The 22,183-nt window shown below is 41.4% G+C and overlaps 1 protein-coding gene across 1 annotated transcript in view; it reads right to left on the bottom strand.

Annotated features, from left to right (window-relative positions):
- WDR90 (WD repeat domain 90) overlaps positions 1 to 22,183 on the bottom strand; it is a 57,001-nt gene that overhangs the window by 19,866 nt on the left and 14,952 nt on the right. Inside the window, exons 18-33 of the mRNA XM_069065524.1 lie at positions 21,413 to 21,529; positions 20,365 to 20,600; positions 19,703 to 19,842; positions 18,759 to 18,889; positions 17,636 to 17,766; positions 17,006 to 17,167; positions 11,113 to 11,241; positions 10,156 to 10,286; positions 9,985 to 10,025; positions 9,171 to 9,302; positions 8,649 to 8,810; positions 7,616 to 7,713; positions 5,908 to 6,010; positions 3,911 to 4,032; positions 813 to 972; positions 195 to 385 (exon numbers count right to left, since the gene is read on the bottom strand). Of these exons, the coding sequence (XP_068921625.1) occupies positions 195 to 385; positions 813 to 972; positions 3,911 to 4,032; positions 5,908 to 6,010; positions 7,616 to 7,713; positions 8,649 to 8,810; positions 9,171 to 9,302; positions 9,985 to 10,025; positions 10,156 to 10,286; positions 11,113 to 11,241; positions 17,006 to 17,167; positions 17,636 to 17,766; positions 18,759 to 18,889; positions 19,703 to 19,842; positions 20,365 to 20,600; positions 21,413 to 21,529 (2,186 nt within the window). The remainder of the gene's footprint in view (positions 1 to 194; positions 386 to 812; positions 973 to 3,910; positions 4,033 to 5,907; positions 6,011 to 7,615; positions 7,714 to 8,648; positions 8,811 to 9,170; positions 9,303 to 9,984; positions 10,026 to 10,155; positions 10,287 to 11,112; positions 11,242 to 17,005; positions 17,168 to 17,635; positions 17,767 to 18,758; positions 18,890 to 19,702; positions 19,843 to 20,364; positions 20,601 to 21,412; positions 21,530 to 22,183) is intronic.

Raw genomic sequence — 22,183 nt, 5'->3', positions numbered from 1 at the left:
TGATGAGGTTGTATTGTGGGCATTTTATCAGAGAAGGTGAATGCTGGTATTCATGAAAAACCAGGAGAAAGCGGGGTGAACAACCCTTATTAGCCACCCACAGCCACAGGGCAGCCTCTGAACAGCAGAAGGTGACCCCGAGAAAGCACTCCCAGACCTGTTAGAAGAGAAGGGGGTAGAAGGCTCTAAGATACCTGGAGGTTGATATCAGCTCCCCACTGCTTCATGAGCCAGAAGGTGATCGCTCCCTGGCCCACGCAAGCGAGCTCATTAGCACTGAAAGGGTTAAATGCCACTTCATGAACTGGCTCTGTGAATCGGGTGGAGGACATCAGCTCATAGGTGAAGGCATTCCAGAGGGCAATGGTGCGGTCGCTGTAATCGCCTGGAAGTCAGATGTATGTCAGAACTCAAAGTCCCCAGTGTATAAATTCTTTGAGGGTGGACAATGTTTTTTGGTTTGTCTTTGTAAACTTAGCACCTAACACAGTGAAGTGGTCAGATTGCACAGAGTTAAGCATTTAATGAGAGCTTGTTGAATTGGATTGGATGACTGGATGGTATCTAGAAGCCTCTAGTTTATCAAAGAGGGACTTTAAGCCATAGGGAGGGAGGAAACACTGCAGGTAAGGTTCCCATAAACAAATAAAATTTTTTCTCAGGCTACTCCTACACCCAAAAGACAATCAGTGAATGAAATAAAGCTTTTTTTTTTTTTTGTCATTTCTAAGGCCATAATTTCATATTATACTTGGCCAACTGTTAAAAGACAAGAAGCTGGGTTTGAACTCTGGATTAACATTGCTGCTAACCCAGAGTGATGAAAAGTCGATCATTATGTGAATATGCCATGGCTTGGACCTCAGTCTCATGATGAAACAGAACCTTGCGGCAAGTCCCCTCTGGCACATCCCAGATTCGGATTTGACAACGAGAGCTCTTATCCCCCCAGCCTGAGGCAGAAGCAAGGACCTGGTAAACAAAAACAAAAAACCAACCCATTATTGGAGCAATCCAACAGACCAATCTCTTCTTTGTCCAGTAAGTAACAGACTTTGAAAGATCCAATGTCAGGCCACAAACACATATATCAGTTAGAATTCACACTATTACACATGTCCATGGGAGTACACAAAAAAACAAAAAGGAATTTTTTTTTTTAAGCAATCGGGGTTAAGTAACTTGCTCAAGGTTACAGGCCAGGTGTTTCTGGGTGCATGCTGAGTGTCTGAGCCCGGGATTCGATCTCCAGGTCATCCTGACACTGGAGCCAGTGCTCTTACTCGCTGTGCTACCTGGCCGCCCCCACAAAAAGGAATTTTAATCCACAGTTAATATGCAAACAGGTAATGGCACCAATGCCACTATTTCTGCTAACAGGAAGATAGGGATAATCCAAAAACACTATCTGCAAAAAAAATTGCTACTAAGTGGTGAAATTCACTGATTTGAGATTTACCTCTTCTTTATCTTCTCTCTGGTAAATGCACCAATTAGGAGCAAAATAAATGTGGGGATAGGAAAGAAAAACAAAGGCCCTGGATAACAGCACTTACATAAATAAGAAAAGATACACAATGGAAATGGAAAAATATACAGTTTATTGACCTACTAATTAACCCTAATTCTAACTCTATCTTTCCATGTTGTCCAACAAATTTCCATAAAGTTGGGAGAGAAATGGGCCCCCATGTGGGAAGCAGAAGTTGTATGTTAGTCTGAATCCTAAATCATAACTTTCTGAAGGTTTTGTTTGTACAAACGGTATCTCACACTGGGCATGAGACATAGACAATTTCTTGCAAGGAGGGAGTCAATACCTCAATCAAATAATCAACAAATATTTATTAAGTTCTTATTATGTGCCAACCACTGTTCTAAATGCTAGAACAAGTAAAAAAATAAAACAATTCCTTCTTGAAATGAGTTTACATTTTAATGGAAACAATAAGCATACATAAAAATAAATAAAACAAATAAATGCAATATATAAAAATATGTATGTGTGAAGACTGACACTGACACAAAGACACCGAGAGACAGACACACACACACACACAAACACACAAGGTGGGGTATAAGGGAGGACACTAGCAGTTGGGGGCATAAGGAAAGGCTTCATTCAGTAGATGGTGACTGAGCTGCTTCTGAAAGAACAAAAGGGACTCTATGAGACAGGGATAAGGAAAGAAGGGAGATGACATGTCATCAGTGAAAAACAGAAAGAAGGTCAGTTCGGCTGAGCTGAAGAATATAAGAAGGAGATCCCACAAAGTTGGAAAGACAGAGTGAGGCCAGGCTGTGTAAGACTCTAAAAGCTAAACAGAGGAGTATATATTTTACCCTGGAGGCAATTGGAAGATACTGGAGTTGGTAGATTAGGGAAGTGACATGGTCAGATCTGCAATTACGGAAAATGACTTTGGCAGCAGTGTATAAGACTGACTAAAGTAGGGAGAGACTCATCTGAGGCAGGAAGACCACTTAACTAAAGTGGTAGCTATGTGAGTGGAGAGAAGAGATTGAATGTGACAGCTGCTGGCAGCTGATTTGATGGGTGAAGGGTAAAATGGGATGGGGGGAGAGTGAGGCACTCTGGATAATGGCAAATTTACAAACCTGACACACCAGAAGGATGATTGTGCCTTTGACAGAAATAGTAAAGTTTAGAAGAGTCAAGGGTTTAGAAGGAAAGATAATGAGTTGTTTTAGAAATATTGAATTGAAGATAGCTAGTTTGAAGTGGTAAAACAGGCAACTAATGACCTGGGACTGAAGTTCAGGTGAGAGATAGGGTTAAATATAAAGAAATGGGAGTCATCATAGAGATAATTAACAACAACAGCATTTATATAGCTCTTGAAGGTCTCATTCTATCCTCACAATTCTGGGAGGTAGGAGTTATTATCCCCATTTTACAGATGAGGAAACTGAGTCAGGGTAAGTGACTTGCCTAGAGTCACATGGCTTAGTAAGTGTCTATTGACCAGACCATGGATCATTTCATCTTTATCTCTGTATCCCCAGTGCTTAGCATAATGCTTGGCATACAGCAGGTGCTTAATAAATGTTTGTAGATTGATAGAGTACTCTTATCAAAACCTCAAATCCCATCCTGAGATTTTCTTAATTATAAAATAATGTGATACATTTGCATGTGTTGTATCTACAAACCTCACCTTGATCACCCTCACACCCAACAGAATATGATCTGCTTGTAGCAGGGACTGTGTGGCTTTAAAACCTTTGTATTCCTAGTGAATTTAATAAATGTCTAAGTCTGTTGAATTCACAAGCTTAACCTGGCCCTTATTCCCATCTAATTATCTAAAAATGATAATAAGTTCACGTTTATTAATCACTTGGTAACTCACAAAACAGACTTTCCACAAGCATCCTGTGATATGGGCAGTGAAAATAGTTGTCCCCATTTTACAGATGAGGAAACTGAGGATCAGAGAGGTTAAACAGCTTTTTTATAGTCATGTGGCTAGTAGATGAGAAGGCTGGGAACCAAAAACCTTATGATTCTAAAGCCAGTGCTGTTTCCTATGACACAGCGACCCTCAAGTTAGACCTGGCCTGGCCTCTTCCATCCAGTTAGCCATCATGCTTCCTGAAGAGAGAGCTGGGCTGTCAGTGTTGTCCTTCTTCCTGTTTGCAATTATTACTAGACTTTCTGACAACAGAGAAGGAGCAATCACATCCTAAGCCTTCTCCAGAGGCAGTGTGGCAACTGGTATGTGAAGAATCTGGACTTAGATGGGAACAGGGGTCAGGCTTTCTGGGTATTCATAGTAAATAGTAAATAAAGAAAATTTCTGGTAAGGCTAAGCCTAGTACTGGCTTTGAGGAGTTCAGTTGAGGCTGTTTCATTAAAAGCCATTTAGAGACTCTCAGACACAGGTACCTGGGCATCGTGCCTGACAGCTAAAGTTGAAATTTCCTCAGGGTGGCCCAGCCAATGTTGCTGGGAGCCAGAGTGTAGGTCTTCCACTACAATCACACATCCACAGGTATATGCGAAAAAGCCTGTACAGAGGAAGAGAAAAACAGGAAAACTATTAGAGTGAGCACAGTCACTAAGTTCAGAGGATAGGGCTCCCTATCTACCTTAAATTTAATTTTAAAAGATTTCTTAAAGGAGCACAAAAGCTCAGTCTTGTCCAATCTGCAGTATCCCCCAGAAATTACAAAAGGTCATCAAGTACTACTACTTATGCAGCACTTTAAAGTTTGTAAAACTCTTTGCCTATCTCATTTCAACTTCACAACAGCAAGGTGAGGGTGATCCCATTACCCCACTCACCATTATCGCCATTTCGCAGATAAAGAAATTGACAAGTTAATCAACTTGGTCATCGAGACTCAGCAAGTAAGTGTCTGAGGAGGATTTGTATCCAGGTCTTTCTGACTCCAAGTACAGTACTTTATTCATTACACCACCCTGCCTCTAACATAGTCACTTCCTCAAAAATCTGGGGTACACTTTCATAGCAATGGCTAAACAGAGAGTTCTTTACCAAATAAGAGATAGAGGAGATCACAAAAGACAAAATAGATGATTTCAATTACATGGAATTGAAAAGCTTTTTCATGAACCAAATCAATGCAACTAGCATAAGAAAGAAAGCTATTGACTGTGAGAATATCTTTGTATCAAATATCTATGACAAGGATCTAATATATAAGATATAAAGTAAATAAGACAAACACAAACTATTGGTACTGTTCTCCAATGGTCAGTGGTCAAAAGATATAAACAAATAATTCTCAAGTGAAGAATTACAAAATACTAACAACCATATGGAAGATTGCTTCAATTATTAATAAGAGAAATATAAATCAAAACAACTCTGAGGTTTAATTTCATGCCCAGAAAACTGGCAAAAATGAAAGACGTCAATGTTGGAGGCCCTGTGGGGAAAGGAGTACAGTCGCCCTAACAGTGTACACCAATACACCGTATGGCAGAGCTATGAGCTGGTCACTCTATTATACAAACCATTTGGAATTACGCTGAGGAAGTCCATACTCTTTGACCCAAAGATCCCTCTGTTAGGCAGATACCCTAACAAGGTCAAAGACTGAAAGGTCTCATGTACACTATAAAATATTCAGAGCAACACTTTTTGCAGTAATAAAGAAATGGAAACAAAATAGGTATCAACTGGGGAATGAAACATGGGAGAGTAATGGAATATTGCTGTGCCATAAGAAATGATGACTATGAACAGAATTCAGAGAAATATGCCAAGATTCATATGAACCTATGAAAAGTAAACAGAAACAATGACTGAAACCACATAAATGGAAAAAGCCCCAAACTCTGAAACTGAATGCTCCATAATTCTACTGGCCAAGCCTGATCCCAGAGGAGAATGAAAAGAAATGAACCTTCCTCCCTTGGGAGACATGGGAGGCCTATAGGCATGGAACATTAAATATACATACTGTCAGCATATTGATTAATATGTTGGTAGTTTTGCTGGGCTGCTTTTATTTTTCCTTTTTTTTATTCTTTGTTACAAGGGATGACTCATGTAGGAACTTAGGAGGGGAGGAAGGAAGGATATATACAGAAATGAAGATGATAGAAAAATATATCAATAAAATGTTTTTTAAATTCAGAATCCAGTATATTGAATAGGAAATATCAGGGCCATGTTACATGAAACATTAGTTTCAAAACACTTCAACATATTTAAGTCACAAAAAATCCTGGGTAGTAACAATACTAGATTATATTGGGAAAGCTGCTTCCAAAGCATTCATTCCTCAACAAGTACCACTTAGTACTTTTTGGTCCTTTAGTACCAAATCTAGTTCAGGAAAGAGTCCTCTATTAGACTTGTGATATCTTTCCCTTACACCAGGTCCAATTTTCTTTCCCAGGCTGGTCCCTACCTGTATCTGGTCTCCAGACCATGTTTCCCCTTCCATTTCCATTATAACCCACAACAGCTTTCAGCCTCAAACGCTCACAGTTATTTTTTGGGAAGGAGATTGTCTGAAAAAAAAACAAATATCACATTTATAAGACACACTTTATACAAAATCTACTGTATTTCAGGCAAACGTGTGCACGCACATACTCATCTCCCTTGCTAACGTACACATACAAACTCATGCACAATTCAACAAATATTTATCACGCTCCTACTCTGTAGGTTTTGTGCTATATACCAGGAAGGTGCAAAGATGAAACCAAGACACAGTTCCTCCTCCCAACAAGTTCATGGTCTATAAGGGTAAGTAAGACAAGTAAAGAGATCACAATTGGTACAAACTAGAAAAATGGCAAGTGAAAGATTCAGAGAGAGAGAGAGAGAGAGAGAGAGAGAGATTGCATCTAACTGTGGGGAACAAGGAAAGACTTTAGAGAAGTGTCGGTCAAGTTAGTCCTTGCAGGAAAGGAAGCAATTTAAGAGAGGGTGGGAACCACGTCTTACATGTCTTTGTGTATCTTTTTGCACCCAGTACAGTACATTTCATACAATGAGCCCTTAATTTATGTTTGCTGGATGGATAATAGGTAGAGCTGGGGTAGAGAAGAGTCCATTTCAGCTGTGGGCTATGGTAAAGTAAAGGTTCCAGGTAAGAGGAGGCATGACAGGATCAAGAAACAACAAGTGACCTTCCTCTTGGCAGAGACCGGAGGGACCTCTAGTATAGAATCACTGTCTATGCTACCAGCATGGCTGACTTGTCCACAAGTTTTGCTTAACTGTTTTTGTTCATCACAAGGCAGGTTTCTATTTGGCGTGAGTGAGGGAATTGTATATCAGGAAATAACTAAAATAAAAAAGGCATGTATAAAACTTTGTTTAAAGGTTACTAAACAATAAGCAGTCCAGTTTGGCTAGAATTTCAGGTTTATGAAAGGATTTAAAGCAAGATAAAGTTGGACAAGCAAGCTGGAAGCAGATGGTGAAAGGTCTTGAAGGGCAGGCTAAGGAGCACAGACCTTATTCAATGTGACCAGGGAAATTCTTGAATGTTTTTGAACAAAGAGCAATACAACTAACCCTGATCATTAAGAAGATGAAAAGGAACGGCTGGGTATGAAGACTGGACTGGAGCAGGGAAAGAGCTAAAGACCGGAACACCAGCTAGGAGTCTGTGACAGCAGGTAGAAAGAGGTGACATCAAGAAAATGAAAGGGAACGGCTGGGTATGAAGACTGGACTGGAGCAGGGAAAGAGCTAAAGACTGGAACACCAGCTAGGAGTCTGTGACAACAGGTAGAAAGAGGTGACATCAAGAAAATGAAAAGGAACGGCTGGGTATGAAGACTGGACTGGAGCAGGGAAAGAGCTAAAGACCAGAACACCAGCTAGGAGTCTGTGACAGCAGGGTAGAAAGAGGTGACAAAGATGTGACCTAAAGGAACGGTGGAAGTGGGAGGAAGGGAAAGAATCAAGAGATATTACAGAGGTAGAGGTTGACTTGAATGTAAGTACAAGACAATCAGGTTTAATAGGAAAAGAATGACCTCAGGAATCAGGAAATTCAGTTCAATTAATAAGTTAGTGTGTGACCCTAGCAAAAAAATTTAACTTCTCTGGGTCCCTATCCCTTCTCATGGGCCCACTCTCCCTCCCCGGCAAGCTACCTTGGGAAGGGTAGATGCTTTGAATCGAGCAATAAAATGTTTGTAGGAATCAGGGCGAATATTGTTCTGGGGTCCCACAATCCTGCCATTGCCAGTATCTGCCAAAGGACAAATAGTAGATACAGGATCAAAGTTTAGCCCTCAAACACCCTCCATTCCCCCCCAAAGGAAAACAACCTTTAACTGTAAAGTCTCTTTTTTGCTCTTCACTTAGAAAACTTTAGAGCTGGTACTGAGGACCCATAAAAATCACCATCAGTGATACCGGAGTGTTCTACACCAGAGGTATCAAACTCAAGTAGAAACAGATCCCTTCAAACTATAGTCAATAGACTTAGAAAACTACAAATTAACATTATCTATATTGTGTTGTATTTTTATTTTGTTAATTTCCAAAGATTTTTTTTTTTGGCTTTTTTTTGGGGGGGGGAGGGCAGGGCAATTGGGGTTAAGTGACTTGCTCAAGGTCACACGGCTAGTAAGTGTTAAGTGTCTGAGGTCAGATTTGAACTCAGGTCCTCCTGACTCCAGGGCTGGTGCTCTATTCACTGCGCCACCTAGCTGCCCCTTTGCAAAGATATTTTAATCTGTTTCCATTGGCATTTGGGAGTTTTGCAGAGAAAAGTTTGACACCTTCAATCTATATGGTGGCACTGTATACCAATGTGGCCAAAAGGAAAGCAAGAGACAAGGATGATAATGGTAACTCACTATTCTAGAGCATTTTTTGGTTGATGAGGATTATTTCCCCCATTTTATAGGTAATTAAACGGAAGCTCAGAGAGTCTGTACTTGCCTACAGTCCACATAGCTACAACATGACAGACCTCACATTTGAACAGGTCTTCTGACTCCAAATCCAGCAATCTTTCTACCACTCCATGATGTGACAGATAATTCATACACTAATTAGATAACAAATTTCAATTACTGCCAGCCATAACAGTGCTTCAGAGTCATTCCATCACTTTCCATGGAAGAGAAAAAAGGGAGAACAAAGGTCCCCCACCGACTAGAAGAGTGCTGAACTTACCTAAGTCTGGACACCACTGACCTAATTTGGTCTTCCCAGGGCCACCTACATTCCCATCTACTTTCTTCTTAACATGGACAGATGAGTCAGGAGCTTTCTGAGTCCTCCCCATGACATGGCTCTTTAAACAGGTTCCTTCATCATCAGACTCTGAAAAAACATCTGTAAAAGAAGAAGAGGCCAGATAAATGCAAGCAAAGGCTTTTTACACACACAAACACACAGAGACACACACACATAGGAGAATCACAGATGGTCTAAGACAGGTATGGACCACCGCCATATTCACCACAAATATTTGAAAACAGAGATGGAAGTTGAATGAGATACAATCAGATCATAATCTCCTTTTAAACAAATGTTTTTTTTTTAATATTTTCTATTGCACTAGGAATATAAGCACTTGATTGCTTTTTTATATTTTGGGGAAAGGGTGAGCAACGCAGCTCCCACTGGATGAATTCATCTTTGAAGTGAAAATTATCAGCCTTCTCCTCCCTAGAACACCACAACTATCCTCACCATGATTTTTCCCAGGGGGCATGGAGCTGATATCCAGATGAGGTGGGGAGGCCAGAAAGGGCACAGGTATTGACTGACGAGGTATTCCATTGGTTCCAGAGGCTGCATCTCCAATCTTCTCAACATTTGGTCCTAGAAACAGAAAGGGTCACAGGTCATTCCTCAGGGGATGTTAAAAGCACCAATAGTAAAACCTCCTCTACTCTCCCTGACACTCTGTTCCCTCCCTAACAATTGTGAAAATGAACATTTCTTTTTATAGTCTCTTGGAATGCTGACAAATATAGCTAAATCAAGAAAAGACAAAGTTCGGCCTACTGAGTTCTAGAGCTAGGAAGCCAAGGCTTATAAAGGACTGGCCTGATATGTGCCATGTGAACACGCCCCTCTCTGTGTAGTCATCTCACTATAACACAGAAGAGTTACCAAGTGCAGAGATTTACCATTTTAGATTTATTTTCCAGCATTAATAAGGAACTAGCACCTAACAGCAGGATGGCATAAAGGATGAGGAGTTGGCCTTGAAATCAAGATGACCCGAATCTAGACCTGTCTCTGACATATATTGGCTATGTGACCCTGGGCAAGTCACTTAGCTCTGTGCTTCTGTTTCTTCATTCACAAAATTAAGGGATGGGGATCTGATCATTTGTAAGACCCCTTCCAGTACTAAATCTTTAATTCTTTGATCTCTGGCCAAAGCGATAAATTCCAGTGACTAATAGAGATATTCTTCTCTTCTTTCAACAAGGTCTAGAAAAAAGAAATCTGTCATCTTTATCACCCTTAACAAGGGTGAAGGGGAACAACTCACCAGCAGCAGGAGATGGAGAGGATTCTATAGACCAACGGACACTGAGAAGGTAATGAAAGAAAAGAGGTTATTACAAAGTGGATCTACAGATAGGAAGGGCAAGAAAGCAGAAATGAAAAAAGAGCTCTCCTCACTTACAAGTAAGTCTAATAAAGAGTAGAGACATCTTACCTGCCCTTAGATGCCTTCTCAGGAGCAGCTAAGAAGTCCCAGATGAAGATGGCATCTCCAACACTGATGATATGCTGCTGGTCAGGAGTAAAAGCCACTCTCTGCACTGGCTCAGAATGGCCAATAAATACCTGAGAGACAGAACACTGGCTACATACATGCAAAGACTTCAGAGATGAAGAGTTCGAATCACTACAAAGTCTAGATTCTAGTCTCAGTTTAGTCATGCTGGGACCTTGGGCAAATTATTTCTCTTTCTGGGTTTCAAGTGTTCCATCTGTAACAGAAAGAAAACCCCTTGGCCCTCTTCTCCATAGCTCATGGCAAGCAAAAAGTACCCTGGGCTTCCTAGACATGGCAATGAATGGTGTTAGCACATAGACTAAGCCAAACTGATCAGATAACAGCTGTCCCAATAAAAGCCTTCATAAAAATACTGGGGTTGGCAGGAGGATCACAAATAGGGGCAATATTACCTCTTTGGTGTCCCTCTTGTCCTTTATCACAATTCTCAGCCTGTCTATTATACCCTCTGTTACATTTTTTAAAAAATACATGGCATCTCAACCAGGATCCTAGCCACATGCTGAGGAGGGAGGAGGTGCAGACAGGCTGACCCCTTGACAATTCTCTGATCCACATCAACAAGCACATTTTCAAATGTGCTTAAGACAAAACCCCACAATGAGTCCAGCATGAAGGCTTTGCCTAACACCCAGTCACTCCAAACAATAGACTCACATAGAAATAAGTTGTGTGATCCAGGAGGGACTCACAATCCTGGGATTTTAAAATATGAGACTGGGAAGTCTACAGGTTGAAGAAGGAGGGGAGGCTCTACGATCAAAACTGTGAAGATTCCTGTAATTTTTTGTACATCGTTGCCTCCTGTCTGGAAGTGTTTTGGTGACAAAGGTGAGTACAGCTGCTTTCTTTCATGCCCCTCCCCTGGCATACCTGGAAGCTGGCATTGAATTTCATCTGAAAGTCCCACACTTTGATGGCCCGGTCACCAGTTGTCAAGAGGAAATGACCATCTTCACTCAGAGCCAATGCGGAGCAGGCTACTTGGTGAAGATTAGATAACTAGAATGAGAGAAATATTCAGAAAATAGAAGAAAGGGAAATAAAGAGGTTAAAGAAGACCATAAGGCTCCATTTTTGAAGGAAAAAAAGACTTTAATCAAGCAATAAATATTTATTAAGCACCTACTAGAGGCAGCTAGGTGGCGAAGTACATAGAGCACCAGACCTGGAGCCAGGAGGGTCTGAGTTCAAACATTTACTGAGTTCAGACATTTACTAGCTGGGTGACCCCAGGCAAGTCACTTAAACCCAACCACCCTCCCCCACCCACCACCCTCAAAAAAGCATCTATGTGCTAGGCACTGTGCTAAAACAATCCTTGCGCTCAAGGTGCTCACAATCTAAAATGGGGGGGGACCCCACAAAGAAACAACTACATACAAACAAGCTATATGCAGGATAAATAAGAAATAATTAAGAGGGAAGACACTAGAATTAAGAAGGATTGGGGAAGACTTCCTATAGAATGTAGGATTTTAGTTGGGACTTGAAGGAAGTCAGGGAGGTCAGTAGGCAGTTTAGGAGGGAGAGATTCCAGGCAGAGCGGGACAGTATTGTGGAAAAGCCAGGAGAAGAGGGGAGAGACTTGAGGCAGGCAGACCCCCATCAGGCCACTGCAATAATCCAGGCATGAGCTGATGAGGGCCTGCACCAGAGGGGTGTCAATGTCAAAGGAGAGGAGGGGGCTTATTCCAGAGATGTTGCAAAGAGGAAATCAGCAGGCCTTGGCAAGAGATTGGGGTGGGGGTGCACAAGGATGAGAGATGGTGAGGAATCCAGGATGACTCCTAGGTTGTCACAGAGCCTAGAGAACTGGTAAGATTTTATAGCAGGGAAGTTTGAAAGAGGAAGGGATTGGGGCAAAGTCAATGAGCTGCTTTGGACTCACTGAATTTAAGATGTCTACTGAAATCAAGTTTGAGATGTCTGAAAGGCAGTTAGAGACGCAAGACTGTAGATTAGCAAATAGGCTGGGGCAGGATGGGTAAATCTGAGAGTCATCAGCACAGAGATGGTGATTAAATCCATGGGAGCTGAAGAGATCACCCCATGAAGGAATACAGAGGGAGGAGAGAAAAAGGTCCAGTTATGTCTGACTCTTCATGATCCCCTGGACCACAGCACACTAAGACCTCCTAATTTCCACTATCTCCCAAAGTCTGCCCTGGTTCATGTTTGTTGTTCCCATGACATTATCTATCCATCTCACCCTCTGCCATCCCTTTTCCTTTTGCCTTCAATCCTTCCCAACATCAGGGTCTTTTCCAATGATTCCCATCTTCACATTATGTGGTCAAAGTATTCAAGTTTCACCTTTACTATGACCTTCCAGTGAATAGTCTGTATTAATTCCTTTAAAAATGACTGACTTGACCTCCTTACTGTCCAAGAGATGCTCCAAAGTCTTCTCCAGTACCACAATTCAAAAATGTCAATTCTGTGGCACTTGGCTTTCCTTAGAATCCAATTCTCACAGCCATACATTGCTACTTGAAAAACAATAGCATTGACTCCATGGACCTTTGTTGGCAATGTGATGTCTCTGCTTTTTAGTATGCTGTTCAGAAAGGGCCCAGGACAGAACCCATAATTAGATACCTACACTTAGAGGGTGTGTTCTGAATGAGGATTCAGTAAAAGAGGTGCAGAAGGAGGGATTGAATAGGTAGAAGGACCAGGAGAGAGAGGTGTCCCATAAATCTAGAGAGAAGAAAGTATCAAAGAGACAGGAATCAACAGTGTAAAAGGCTACAGAGAGGTCAAGGAGAATGAGGATTGAGAAAAGACCATTAGATTTGGCAATTAAGAGATCATTAGTACCTTTGGAGAGCACAGTTTTGGAGAAATAATAAAATGAGAAACTGAATTATGAGGGGTTAAGAAGAGAATAAGAGGAGACAGTGGAGGAACCTATTATAAATGGGCCTTTCCAAGGAGATTAGCCACAAAGGGTATTAGAAATATAGGATTATAGTTAGCAGAGATGGAAGTGAAGATTTTTTGAAGATGGGGTAGACACAGAAGGTAGAGAATGAGCCCGTAAACAGGGAGAGAGTGAAAATGATAGCATGGGAATGACAGAGAGGGTAGTCTGTAGGAGGAGACAGAATGAAATGGAACTGCTTGAGCAGATAGAAGGGTTAGCCTTGGTTATGAATAACATCACCTCATCATGTAGATGGGGTAGAGGAAAAATGGCAGAAGACACTGGAATGATATGAAATGAGGAAGAGGGGAGAAGAGGGAGCTCACGGTAAATGTCCTCAATTTCCTCTGTAAAACAGAAGGCAAGAGTTTCTGCTGAGAGAGTGACAGAAGGGGGAGCCATGGGAAATGTGAGGAAGGATAAGAAGGTTTGAAAGAGTCAGTGTGGAGAGCGGGATAGTGAATTGACAAGCGAGTATAAAAGAATTGCCTGGCAGTAGTGAGGATGCAGTTAAGGTTGTGTAACACAAATTTGTAGCACACCCAAAACAGATGTAGGATTTTCTCCACTTTCATTCAACAGCACATATGGGCTCAAAGGCAGCATATAGTGGGAGTGACCCAAGGCTGAGTTTTGACAAGGCTAAATCAGCATAATTCATGCCTTCAAGAATAAACTAGCGGTGATAGGTTCTATTCTAATTATAATCTAGAGGGAACATGTAACATTATGGTGATTTAAATTCTCCTTATACTTCCAATGAGAAATGGGATCTCTTCCCTACTGTAGAGCTGGTGTGTGGACTTGTTGCTGAGTCCTTGGTGGGTCAGTTCACATGTCTACTTAGTAAATAATCATGTCAGTTTCTTGAAGGACACATGACACAGCAGAAAGAGCTCTAGACTAGAGATCAGAAGATGTGGGTTTGAGTTCTGTTCCATGGATTACTTCCTCAACCTGATGTCTTTACTTGTATTTATTTATTTATTCATTTATTTTTTTGGAGGGGGGAAGGCAAGGCAATTGGGGTTAAGTGACTTGCCCAAGGTCACAGAGCTAGTGTCAAGTGTCTGAGGCCAGGTCCTCCTGCCTCCATGGCTGGTGCTCTGTTCACTGCACCATCTATTCCCTGATTTCTTTACTTGTAAAACTAGGATAATAATAACATTTGAACTCCCTATTTCATGGCACTGTTGTGAGGCTGAAATGAGATAGATGTTCTGAAAACTGCAGAATGCTAAATAAATGGGAGCTAATATTCTTATAAGCTACAAAATTCTAAACTACCTGTATGATAAACATACCATCTTGTCTCACTCTAGATTGCTTTAGCCTCTAGGCTATTTATAGAACAAAGCATATGAACACTGAAGAGCCCAGAAAGCTCATAAAAGCCCTCAAGAAAACAAGGAAGAAGAAGACATTATAGAAATTCTGAAGCTAATTAAGTATTGAGGTTTGTCCAATACCTGGATTTCTTAGGTTGAAGTCACTTTATAATTCACTGGGTTGCCAAGATCAAAATCAATAACAAATAAGAAGAAAGGATAAAGATGAGAAGACAATTACCTACTTAAGCAAGCTGTGGACTCTGAAAAATGGGAACTAGAAACCTTTCTTAGAGACGTTTAATCAGCAGACAGCAAGCTGTCACAGTAACGCAGCTCCAAAAGTTAGTCAGCCGTCACTCGATGTCTCTGCCAAGTGCAGATACAAAGGCAACAAAGGTCGAGTGCGTAAGCTCATATGCAGAACATTACAGACAAAGAAAAAAAGTAGAGATGACAAATAAGGTGACCTCACAAGATAATGAAAAGCAACAGAGAAGAAAATTATGAAGCACAGTCAGATAATCCCAAGAGCAGCTGTAGATGAAACTGGAAAGACAACAGAACAGGTGGAATGAAATGAATTCACCCATACTTCTAGGAGGTTCTCATCACTAGTGCCCGTAAAACCACCTCCTGCAGACTCTGACACATTACTACTTAATGAGGCAACACAATTTTTAAAGCAGAAAGGGACTGGTTTTCAAAATATTTGAGGGAAAGGAAGATTTTGTTTTAAATGTAAAAAAAAAACCACATATGCGGAATCACCACCAAAAAAGGTAACTGAGCAGACATCAGCAAACACAAACCTGTGTCCTTTCATCATCACTATAAAATCTTTATGAGAAAGGCTGAGTATGTGCATCAAGGGATTTCTAATGAAGAAGGATATCTCAGAGAAGAAAATAAGCAAGTTTTTGTAAAGGCAGCCTTACTCTGAAGTAAAACCCATGTCCTAGGACTGACCAAAAAATGAAGACAACTAAAATGTGTAGAGAATACATATTACTCTATTGTTTGTCAATGACCAAAACTGCAATTGACTCAGGAGGACAAAATGAAGCCTTAGAGATTCTTCTCTGACAAGTTATGTACCACAAATATGTTAAGAACATACAAAACTCCAGATAACTTTGTTCAAAAATATTTGATTATTATATCAGGCAGGGCACCAAATACAGAGACAAATACTGGCTAAAGGTATTTGCCACCATAATGGATAATCTGCACAAAATTCAAATGGAAGATAAAGCAACTGGTAAGGTTCTCTATTTGCAGATAACATCATGCTGATTGCTTCAAGCCCCCAAAACTTCACAGCTTCTCTGAATGAGATCTATGGCCACTTAGAAATTAGCTTGACATCCCACATAAGTGAAACCAAATGCATGAAGACTATCTAATTATCCAGAGGCTGAGGTGAAGATGGATGGATGACCTAGTGAGTCATTTCATCAGTACACATACCTTGAATAGGTACTACAAATGGACAATGAATTGGGCCCTGAAGTGAAAAAGAAGAGAATAAGACCACATGAAGGAAGTTAGATGCTATTTTCAATTATCTCAAGCTGCTGCTCCTCACATAAAAATCCATTTTTTAATGAGTCCATGGGTCTATGAGTCATGGAAACCCATCATCTATAAAGAATCAAAATTTCAGATAACCTAAAGGGCCGTGGAAATAAGAATGGGGAGTTTAGGTGTTAGTGGGTCACTAACAATGAGTTATCTGTAAGAAGTGACATGAAACATGTCAGGTACATACATAATCAAGAAAGGAGATGGGCCACTTCAGTCAAAGGCGGACAGACAGCTTGACTGGCACCCATTAAATTGCCTAGAAGAAGGTTTTAGCATGTAGGTCAAGTCATATTTTCATAAATAAATAGAAAAGTATCACATGCAGAAGGCAATAAGAAGAAAACAGTAGAGGTAATTCTCATGATAACCAAAATAATGTAAAAGAAAATATTGAAAGATTTCAGAACTCTGACCAATGCAGTGATCAATCATGACCTCAAAGACTGGTGGTGAAGTATGCCTCCTGTTTCCTAACACAGTGGTGGAATACAAGTATAGAAGGAAAGATACATTTTCAGATATGGTCAATGTGTTATTTTGTTTTCCTTCACCATACTTGTTAAAGAAAGGTCCCTGACATGCTATGGGGGAAAAAACACATCATATAAGTAAGTATCATTCACTGGTCCTAAAAAAATGGAATTCAAGAGGGCATATCTTTTCTTTAAAAAGAAAGGCAGATCTTTTTTCTCTTTGTTATAAAGGATACTCATTTGGATAGGTGGGTAGGTGGAAGTTATATTCAGAAATGAATGTGATATAAAAACAAAAGTCACCAATAAGATTAGGATAAAACAAACAAAAAAAAGGTAATTTCTTCATTTGGGAAACCTATCTTCTAGTAGGCATGCACAAATACACTAACAGTAACTAAGTTTTCAGGGTATTCTCTGGGATAAAGGAAAAACAAAGTAATTCTCACCTGTCGGGTCAAGCAACCAGTTTTGACATCAAGTACCAGGACTTTGTTGGAAGAAGTAGATACTAACAGATGGCCACTAGACACAGGGGCAAAACAAATGTCCAATGCAGAGTCTAGGTTGGTGCTCTCCAAGTCCAGGATACTGATATCAATCCGAAGTAGCTTAGAAACAGAAAATGATACCACCAATTGTACAAAGTAGCCTGGATAACAACAAGGCCCCAGAACTCCCCTATGTAATTGGGAAGGAAAAGGAGTAAGTTTCCATTCCTTTGAAAATCACCTTCCTCATTCAGATCAGCAGAAGGACAGGAGTGCTACAGACACTTTATTTCCTTTGTAACATAACTACATGGGCATTCATAAAAGAAACACCAATGGGTAAGATCATGGTCAACACTGCTTCTCACACACCATCTTAATTTCACTGAGGTTTTAGAAATAACTACTAGAACTGGTACAAATAGCTGAAGAAGGGCAAGAACAGGCATCCCAAGTGTCAGCCATTTACTATAAGGTTCAACCATTCCACCCTTCTGCCTCAGAGGCAAAGGAAGCACGCGCAGATTTCTCTCCCAGCTATGAGAAATTCTCTTCAGAGCAACCCAAGAGCTTCCCATTCCCAGTTACCTCATCTAAGGAGGAAGCATCCATAATGGTCACTATGTATCTGGAGGGGCCCACAAAGGCCAGGAGACTGCTATCCCCATTGACAACCAGGATATTGGTGCCCAACTCAGCATCTTGGCAGACCACATTACCTACCCATGAAACAAAAAGAAAGCTGAAAAGCAACTGAGTGAGGGCATTTATGTCCGAGTTTCTTACAGTTTGCCTTTTTTCCAGTTCTAAGACACCTAACCATGAAGAAGCATTAATTATATACCTGGCCAATTACTTACCTTACCAAGAGGTTTTTTTTTTTTTTTTGCATTTTTGGAGCGGGGAAAGTAGGGCAATTAGGGTTAAGTGACATGCCCAAGGTTACAAGGCTTGTAAGTATTAAGTGTCTGAGGCTGGATTTGAACTCAGGTCCTCCTGATTCCAGGGCCTAATGGACTAATGAAAACTCTATTCACTGTGCCACCTAGCTGCCCAACCAATAGCTTTTGCAAGATGACCTTTGGAGCTGCCCAGATCTAATTCTTCCCCCCAAAATCAAAAAGTCTTACTTTTCTGAGGGATACCCTTAGGCAAATACACAAGGGGTAGTCAAACATAATGCCAAATGACCTTTAATACTAAAAACCTAAACCCTAGTAAATTCAGGTTTCAGCAATTTTGGTTAGGGTGTGGAGATAAATTAAACTAATTGCCCTGAAGATAGGCTGCCTACAGATATTTGTTTGCTGGGGGTAAACAAAGAAGTTTGAATATAAAGGTGACAGACCCAGAAAAAAGTTTCACATAGGCACCAAAGACATGAAGTTAACTGGCCCTGGCAGGAAATCCTAGATCAGGGGTGGGGAACCTGCAGCCTTGAGGCCACATGTGGCCTTTCTAGGTCCTCAGGTGCAGCCTTTTGACTGAGTCCAAGTTTTACAGAACAAATCCTTTTATTATGGGGATTTGTTCTGTGAAGTTTGGATTTAGTCAAAGGGCCATGCTTGAGGACCTAGAGGGGCACATGTAGCCCTGAGGCTACAGGTTCCCCATCCCTAGATCATCAAGACACAACTCTACAGAGGTAACCTGGACCACTAGGAAAAACTGAGTTTGAGAAGCAAGGAGTGAGATAAATGGCAAGCCTTACTCAGCACTCGGAGGACGCTGTACTTTTGGGTGGAACAGTTATAGAGAGCCAGTGTCCCCTGGGAACAGGAACTGTACATGAATTTGCCATCTGGTGACACTGCTAAGCCCGTGATTGCTCCTCGATGCCGCCTACATGACATACAAAACAAGGTCTGTGACTTAGGCCACAAGAAATCCTGCGAGACACAGCAGCTAATCAATACAGCACTGACCTACCCATTTACTTGTGCATGTCAGGTGCCAGGAACCCTCCCTAGGACCTGCCCTCCGCAACTCAAAGAGGGATCAGTTGTGCTTCATGGAGGGGTTCTGACTGAGAATGGGCTCCCAGTGGACCTCTGACCTGCCCTCAGGGCTGCTAACATGGTGGCCAGGATCAGAACAGGGAGAAGGGCAATATGAGTCCTCCAAAAGTTCCCTTCCCTCTCAAAGGAGGGTGACAACAGTCTAGGAATACTTCCCTTGCAAGGAGAACAAGGAACTTCTAAGGAGATTTCTATACACATACATATACACATAATCTCCCTTTACAGACAGGTAGGTAGATAGATCATAACTCACAGGAAGAGAAAATTGGCAAGAGGGTGAGGTAAAATCCAGAAGAAGGCCTGGTTTCACCACTAGAACACTGACTGGGTTGTACTCTCACACAAATCCAATACTTTCTACTAAAAGGGCATCCCAATTTCTCGCTACCTAGCTTGGAGGAAGGAAAGGATCTCAGACCTGGCTAGATTCTACAGAAAAATGGCCCTGCCTACCTGATCTCAAGCTTCTCTAAAGAATAACATGGACACCTCCTCAAGTCCAAAATAAATTTCTCCCTTCAGCAGCTTAGAGCCCAATTACCCAGTTCTTCTGAGTTATGAGACAATGCCACTAAGACACCCATCACTTGTGATATTTGTACTATGAGAGCTCTAATCTACTTAGGCCACATACTTGTATTCCACCAGGAGATCGGACACAACCAAGCTGAAGGATCTTACTACCCCGTTGCTGAAGCCACAGACAAAGACCTGCTGCGTGGGGTGAAAGGTTATGGCACACGGGGTCTCTTCAGTAGTAGTGAAATCATAGAGCTGGAAACAGGAAAGGCAAGGCAAGACAATTAAGCCAGGCATACAAACCCTGCAACAACCAATATCCTAGTAGTATCTCCCAAGCCTTCTATACATCAGAGACCCAGGTCCACATTAAACTAGGTTAAAAATGTAAAGAATATTTTTTCTTTCTTTTTTTTTTTTTAAGCAATTGGGGTTAAGTAACTAGCTCAAGGTTACATGGCCAGTTATTTCTGGGTGGATGCTAAGTGTCTGAGCCCGGATTCGACCCCCAGGTTATCCTGACACTGGGACCGGTGCTCTTACTCGCTGTGCTACCCAGCCACCCCAAGAATATTTTTTTCTAAAAGAACTACAACTAGACAGACCTGGGACTACTAAGAAAAATGAAGTATGACTATCACTAAATAAAAAAACTCAAATAAACATTCCACGTCAGATGCCATCTACGTTGTCCAGACATAGTCACAACAGAATGTAGGCTTTATCTTCTTCACATAAAATATTCCTATTTCAGCACAGGCTAGAAACATTTTGTACCTGTTGCATGGTCACCAAGTCCCATATTCGTATGGTATTGTCCTGAGAGACAGTGGCCAGTTGTTTCCTGTGTCCTTCCACAGCAAATGCCAGGATCAAATCAGCATGGGAGCGAACAAGTGTGTTATAGCCTCGGGACTGGATGTCCAAGAAGCCCAGGTTCCTAGTGGAGGTGGTGGATAGGACTCGAAGCCCATCTGGACTAATGCAGACTGAACTGACTGCTCCTTCATGCTCTGAGAGGGGCAGGGAGGAGAGGTAAAGAACAGACATGAAACAGATGGAATCTTCCCTATATTTCTATTAACTAGGAAACCCACATCAATGTGACGAATATTAGATTGTGAAATTTCACAACAAAGGATGGGATCCAATAAGTTTCTCTGCTAATGTCATATTAAGTTTTGTTCTTGACCTGGGGTGGGGAACCTGTGGACTCCAAGCCACATGTGGCCCTCGAAGTCATCAAGTGCAGCCCTTTGACTGAATCCAAACTTCACAGAATTCTGGACTCTAAGTATTGCCATTTACTAGTTACATGATCTCAAGCAAGTTGCTTCACCTCTGAGTATCAGCTCTTTCCTTTGTAAAACGCGTCAGGAATTCTCCCTCATCATCCATCAGATGACTAATAAAAAGAGCTGACATTTAGAGCCCTTCCCAGCTACAAAGTGCATTATAATAAACTCTGTTTCATTTGGTCTTCACAGTCAAATATGATCTCAGGTTTACAGATGAGGGAACTAAGATTAAAAAAGTTAAGTGATTTCAAAGGAACTCAACTAGAAAACAGCAAGATTCAAACCTGACTCCAGAACTTTTTTTGTTGTTGTTGTTTTTTTCTTTTTGGAGGGGAGAGGGCAGGGCAATTGGGGTTAAGTGAATTTGCCCAAGTGTTAAGTATCTGAGATTGAATTTGAACTCAGGCCCTCCTGACTCCAGGGCTGGTGCTCTATTCACTGCAACACCTAGGCGCCCCCCAGAACTCTTTTAATGAAGGGTTTGGTTTATCCTAAGTGGGGATCTGAGATTAAAAGAAGTTACTCACCTGCCTCCAAAAAGACAGATGAAAAGTCCAGTGGCCAGAGCCGCAGATAGCCATCCTCAGAGCCCATGGCACAGAAGGTGGAAGAAATACTGATGCTATTGATGGCAATCCCGGGGCCTGAAAGTGAAAACCAGTCTGTATCAATCACCACACATGGCCATCACCATACACTGTCACATGCACCTTTCACAATCAAGGTTGAAAATAAGAGAAAACATGAATTCAATTGTTCAGTCTTCTTCCCTTTCTTCTTTGTGGAACTGCTCCTGTCAGAAACTACTGAGCTCAAGGTCTGCTTGGTGGTAACCATCATGGGGGACTATTTTCCCTATAAAAGGACCAGAATGCTCCATTATTGAAGTAAGCTCCATAAAGACCACAGATTTAGAGGTAGAAGCCACCTCAGAGTCACTGAGTTCAACCCATTCATTTTATAGGCAAGGAAAACAGGATCCGAAATCACACAGATAGTAACTGGCAGTTGGGACTTGAACCTAGTTCCCTTGACTCAATGTCCATTCCTCACTCTACTTCATAAGAGTCAGTGACATCTGGCATTTCCTACTGTGGGGGTGACAGGAGTACCTACAACCTAGGAGAAAATATGACTTTGGGACTATCTCATCACACTCCTTCTCTAAATTCTACATGACAGGGATTGTACAGGACCTGTAGTGGTGGGAATAACTTCCCAGCACACCTGGATCCTGCCCAGCTTTCTTACACCCCCTTCAATATTTCAAGGTTACTTCCCAGGATCCATTTGGCCAA

This window comes from Petaurus breviceps, unplaced genomic scaffold (genome assembly GCF_028583685.1).
Source record: "Petaurus breviceps papuanus isolate PSGF00001 unplaced genomic scaffold, PetGlider_PUasm1.0 138, whole genome shotgun sequence".
Classification (NCBI taxonomy): Eukaryota; Metazoa; Chordata; class Mammalia; order Diprotodontia; family Petauridae; genus Petaurus; species Petaurus breviceps.
The sequence above is the reverse complement of the archived record's forward strand: the minus strand, read 5'-3'. Positions and strand labels throughout refer to the sequence as shown.